General features: G+C 45.7%; 1 protein-coding gene across 1 annotated transcript in view; it reads left to right on the forward strand.

Moving 5' to 3' along the window:
• The window catches only part of adamts6 (ADAM metallopeptidase with thrombospondin type 1 motif, 6), a 59,732-nt gene extending 55,043 nt beyond the window's left edge, over positions 1-4,689 (forward strand). Inside the window, exon 26 of the mRNA XM_027007625.3 lies at positions 1,096-4,689. Coding sequence (XP_026863426.2) covers positions 1,096-1,205 — 110 coding nt within the window. The 3' untranslated portion in view covers positions 1,206-4,689. The remainder of the gene's footprint in view (positions 1-1,095) is intronic.
• Positions 4,690-6,000: the final 1,311 nt, after the last annotated feature.

Below are 6,000 nucleotides of genomic sequence, written 5' to 3' on the forward strand. Positions count from 1 at the left end.
AGAACGCACTGGATCAGCCGGTCCAAATGGACCCTAACGGGATTATCTTGCCTTAACAGACAGCAGTGACGGAATGTCTGCTTTCCTTCTGCTCCCCTCCAGCTATTTAAGGAGCCTAATAAGGGAAGACACTCTCACCGTGATAAGGCAGTTAAGGCCTGCATCGCTTTACTATGCTGATGGCAGCCATCCCAGGCTGTGAATCAGGCAGGGGTCTGTCTCTCTGTCTCTACCTCTCTCTCTTTCTCCCCTCCAATGTTTAAAAGTACAGCAAACCCCAACATGCAAGAGAAGCACCCAGTCTTTTTAAAAGTTTAAGAGGGTAAATGACTAAAATGGGTTGACTCATGGAGGGGTCATATTCAGCTGAATCGTTCCGTCCCGCCTCGTCATGAGAAAGCAGTGCCATTGGCAGGGCTCGGAACCCCAGTATGAGCCTCCCCTCCTCAAACCCCCCTGCCCCTCCTCTGAAATGCTGTACATGTTCTTGAAGTGTTCTAACAGGGAAAGGAAAATGTTAAAATGCAGTTATGTCTCATTTCAACTCCATAAACAGGGAGACAGTGGGAGTCAGAGGAAGACAGGAACAGAGTGAGCAGGAGGACCAGAGGAGGATGGGCCCCTCCTTGGTTCCTCTCAAGGTTTCTTCCTCGTGCTCTAGGGAGTTATTTTTTCTTGCCACTATCACCCTTGACTTGTTCACTGGGGCCTTGGATTCGGACGTGTCAGGCTACTTTGTGACAATGGATGTAAAAATCACCCTATAAATAAATTTGACATCGAGTAAGATCGATGGAGTGAGAGAGCAAGAGAAAGACCGTGACACAGTGAGCAGTTGTGATTGAGAAGAGAGTGAGAGGTATTGAATGTCTGGGTGGTGGGTACCGGGCAGACTGAAGGCAGACCCAGCAGCCTCTGGGCTCTGTACGTCGTGCGCCGGCACAGAGCCCTGCCTATCATCCACAACATCTACTCTTCACGCTGCAGGGGAGCGCAGAAGAGCCTCGTATGTTCCTACTTTTTTCCACGATCGTATGCAAGTTTTGACCACTTTATTCACTCATCTGTTTTCTCCCTCGTTCTTTCCTCCCCCAGAGTGCAAAGATGTAAACAAAGTGGCATATTGCCCACTGGTGCTGAAGTTCAAGTTCTGCAGCCGTGCCTACTTCAGACAGATGTGCTGCAAGACTTGCCAAGGACACTGATCTCACTGCGAGAGCGAAAGCAGGAGTGGAGAGCAGCAGAGACGAGGGCAACACGCTGCAGATGTGGACAGGAGATATGGGCAGGAGAAGAGTACTCCCTCCCTCTCCTACACACACACACACACACACACACACACGCACACACGCCTGCCTTTTCAGCCCTGTGGAACCCATACCACTGGTCAGTCTCATGCTGACACATTTTGTTTTATTTTCACTTCTGTGAAGTGGGAACTCCATATGATCATTATTGTTATTTTATTATAATAATAATTTTTGTTGTTGAAATTATTATTGTTGTTATTGATGTCTGTCTGTCTGTTGTAATCCAAAGTGCTGGACACATCATTTGCAGAGTAGGCACAGTTGAGAATAGGTTCACAATACCAATGTAAACACAAAGCCAAGACAAGAAGTTTCTCTCATCTCTCTCACACACACAGACACACACACACACACACACACACGCACGCACACACGTATTGGCTCCACTGCAGTAGTGTGTAAACAAATACACATTTTGCTCCAAATTTTATCCATCAAAGAAAATGTGTGTACATTCTGGACTTTAAACTGTGCAGATACAGGGGATGGACAAAAAACAACAGGAATAACTAACAGTATATTTATATATAAATATTAAATATGAATGCTAACAATATATTTATATATAAATATTAAGTATGAATACCAAGTACCTTATAAGGAGTAGGACCAACCCTTGCCTTCAGTACAGCCTTAGTCATCCTTACACTACTGGAGGGAGGAATTCTAAAGAAGAAAACATTCTGGATATTTGGGAATGTGGCATGAAGGTGGTACACATGTACGTACAGTACAGACTGGATGAGGGGCGTGGTAACTGGGAAAGGTCCTTTGGCCACTGTGATCCGTGTGTATGGGGACACCCCAGCATGCACCAGGTGCTGAAAATGGTCTTATGATCATGAAGAGCCATCACTGGACCTGATGACTCTCACGAGTTAGCTGCCCAGACAATTCCGGATCCACCACCACGTGTAGCCGCTGGCAACACGCTCGCTGTGGGAAGAAGGTTGTGAATCTTTGTACATTGGATGTTTTTAAACTGTTAGTTGCCTTCTGGTTTTTTAAAAGTCAAAGTGCTGAATATTATACCTCTTATAAAGCTGGCATATACAGCTAATATTATACCTCTTCTAAGGCTGGCATACACAGCTAACTGGCATTGACGTTTTGAGTCACAGGTGTAGCTCCTTTAGTAATTGTGAGTTTTTTGTGTGGTGTTTCTGGTCTTTTGTCTGCCACCTGCAGTTCAGCCTAATTACTATTCCTATCCCCAACAAATTGATGTCACACCAATTTATATGCTGACAGATTTCCAAATGAACTCACCACGGGTCCAGTCTAATGCGTCCTAAATTTGAGTGGATTTCTGGTATAGTGAAATGGATGGACTGGTAATAATCTTCTCAACTGCATCCCTCACGGCAGCAGAGAAGTCGAGTGAGGTTTGGTGGCTGGCCGGTGGGGACCACGGCTTCTGTGCTCTGCTGGGAGTTGCGGTCGTTGCAGGGGAAATCGGCTTGAGCTGGAGATTCCAGATGCCTTGCAAGCCACCTGTTTGGCTGGCTGAGTGACATGATCACAGGCCAAAGAATTCAACCATTGTTTGTGACACTTGGAAAAAGGCCTGAAAATCACATTAGAAAGCAAAGGAGGCCTGTGCACCCATCCACAACTTCCAATATAAGCAACTCGCATGTGAAAAACAAACAATGTATCCATTTGTGTTTTTATTTGAGCGATTTTTTTTTTTCTTTTCAGAATATTAAAACTGCTATGGATATTATGAACAATATTCACTGTTATCTCATTGTACTGTCCAAAACGTTCCAGTTCCTTGGGTCTGACTGCTGTGTATCTGACCTAGGGCACTCTGTGTGCTGTGATGAGGCAAAATGTTACATAAATTAATTTGTACCAAGAACCATCCAGAAGTTCTCTCTCACCCCAAGTTGTCAGTGTGGAGGATTGTGTCGGCACGTGGACGGCCTGCCTGGGGGGCGTGGAGTCTTCCCTTCCACGGGCTGAGTAAAGCACCAGTGCGCGGGTGCAGGTCAGGGCACGCACATCCGGACAACCTCCGGACGCCCCCCCTCCCTCCCTCTTCCTCCCTCACCTGCTCCCAGCCTGCTCTGTAAACACACTCCGCGCAGCCCTCCATGCTCAATGGTGCTTTTCTTCCTCCGGCGGAGGGCTGTTTGTTTTGCCGTACTCCCGCTCACCTGCTCGAGTGGGAGGCCCCAGTCGCCCGGCTGGCGTGGTGCTCTCGTTTGGAGTTGGTTGGTTCGTTTTCTGGTCAAACCCGCTCCTTTGTTTTTCATTTTTGTTTTTGTATCTCCCACTGTGAGCTGGTTACGTGGCCTTCACTGACATTCAGTGTGTGCTCCATATTCAGAAGTGTCCCACACACTGTACACCACACTTTCTTAGATCAAAGGGATCTGCACGCCTGGGAGGTATCGACTGCCCTAACGCGACTCCTTGGCTGTGGGGCGAAGAAGTAACTGGCTAATCACTCCAGAACACAGCTGTCTCCAGTCTCCAGCCGTTTCTATCATCAAACCATCATACTTTTTGCTGCTACTAAACCACAGCCACCCACACAATGGTGATCAGCTGTGTCTTTGTTATGAAATGTTTAAAAAGGGACTTAAATGACTATTAAGTGAATATCCCAACACAACATAGCATTTCTGAGGTTGAATAACAAGTTTACAGGTTTTGGGCCAGAAAGGCTATACACAAGATTCCCAACAGGACACACCAATGAAACAGATTCCCAACAGGACACATCAATGAAACAGATTCCCAACAGGACACACCAATGAAACAGATACCAAACAGGACACACCAATGAAACAGGTGCCGATGGCTGTGAACCCGTGTCTGTGAATGTCACATTGCTTAACCTGTACCTACAGAATCGTTTTGCATTTTTGCTGATTAGTTGCTTAGATTTTATATTCAATGTTAGTGTTGGTACACTGTTACTAATTTGTTTTCCAATTGTAAATTATATGCTAATTTATTTCCTTGTGTCACTTGTCATACATATTTTCACAGCATGGAAAATGAACTTTAACATGGTGGAAAAAATGCAGTGAAATGTTTCCCATTAGCAGTTACTTTTGTTCTGAGCAGTATGTGAATGGGCCTTCTTTGCTACCCAGTTGCCCTTTCAAAGTATGTCTGCAAACTTTTTTTGTTTGTTTCTCAAGAGTGTTTGAATGTGTGGGTGCATGTGCTGATAAGATGATGTATTGACACAGAAGGACAGTCCTAAGAAAAAAATAGATTAATAGTTTCAGATGGTAAGCAAAAAGAAAATGGAAAAAAAGATACTCCCACGGTAACCTTAACAGTCTCATTCCTTTGGCTTGTACACTATTATTGGTGAATCGTACAGTATGTAATGGATCCTGAATAAAACGAATTTAAAGAGTCCGTCTAAAAGAGGATGTTCTGTCCAGAGTCTGCGGTACCTAAAACTGATACAGAACCATACTTTATTGTAGGAGAAAACAGAGGCCCATCCAGCCTGGTGAGGCCCAGCGCAACCTTTTAAACCTACAGTGAACCTCGTAGGAAAACTAACGGTGGTTAGCATTTATCACAATCATTTGTAAATACAGATGAATGTCATGAATGGTTTTCTTATAAATTCAGCTTAAACATTTGTTTTGGATGTCATAAGTCAGAACGAGTGTTTACCCGCATGCAGGCTTGATTAGGAGCGCTCCCAATCACAGCTTGTGCTCCGACTCCAGGTTAATTTATTCAAAATAAACACAATCTACCCCACTTGGCCCACGTTAACAGGGAACCAAAATTCTAATGAGGAACCTTGGATTACAGTCACGCCGTCGGACGTGTTTTGTCTAAAGATACCAGTTTAGAATACCTGAGCGTCTGGCCGAGCTTCTGAACCGCACACAACGAACGCAGAGAGAGAGAGAGAGAGAGAGAGAGAGAGAGAACAATGGGGGAGGAGAGGAATTTATGAGGAACAGACGGGGAAAACAAGAAAGTGAAAGAAAAAGCAAGCGCGAGCGAGGGGAGGCAAAGACAGAGAGGGAAGCAGATGGAAGGTGAGAGGGTTCACAGTTCCTCAGCAGCTGGCCTCCAACTGTCAGCTAGGATTCCTCTGTTTACATGTCTGCTTCGTAAAGCCAAAGAGCGATCGCTAAGGCGCTCGGCTCGAAGCGACTCCACGCTTCATCTCTCTGTAAACTACAGGCACACACTCAGATGTCCGAAGAAGTAATGAAATGTAATGCATAATTGGCTTGACTATGTCTTCCTGTGTTTTGCGAAGAGTCACACAAAAATGAAAGTCGTGATACCGCTGTTTACGCTACGGCTCTGTAAACAGACGTGGACGCGTTCGCTGTCCTCGGCTCACATTTGTAAACCGCCTCCAGCTCTATCTGCACGCGCAGCACTTTTAGGGTGACTCTGCTCACGTGACAAAGCCGCGTCCGTGGTGGCACCGTTTTGGGCCGCGGTGGGACACGTGGTCCTGCTGTACGGATGGTGTCACAGGGAGCAGCAGTGATCAAAGGCCTGCCCCTGGCAAACAACACTCATGTTTTTCGAAATTATGTTTATCTCAAAGGCTGAAGAAGGAGGGAAAAATGTGTGTATACTGGAGCACGGGTGAGTGCAAGTCAACGTGCGGAGGAATTCTGGGATACGTGGACTGCCTTAATCCTCCATCTCTGATTTTTGTAAAGATCAGATGCCAATAGAC

Source organism: Electrophorus electricus, chromosome 19 (assembly GCF_041902795.1).
Source record: "Electrophorus electricus isolate QZ-2024a chromosome 19, ASM4190279v1, whole genome shotgun sequence".
Classification (NCBI taxonomy): domain Eukaryota; kingdom Metazoa; phylum Chordata; class Actinopteri; order Gymnotiformes; family Gymnotidae; genus Electrophorus; species Electrophorus electricus.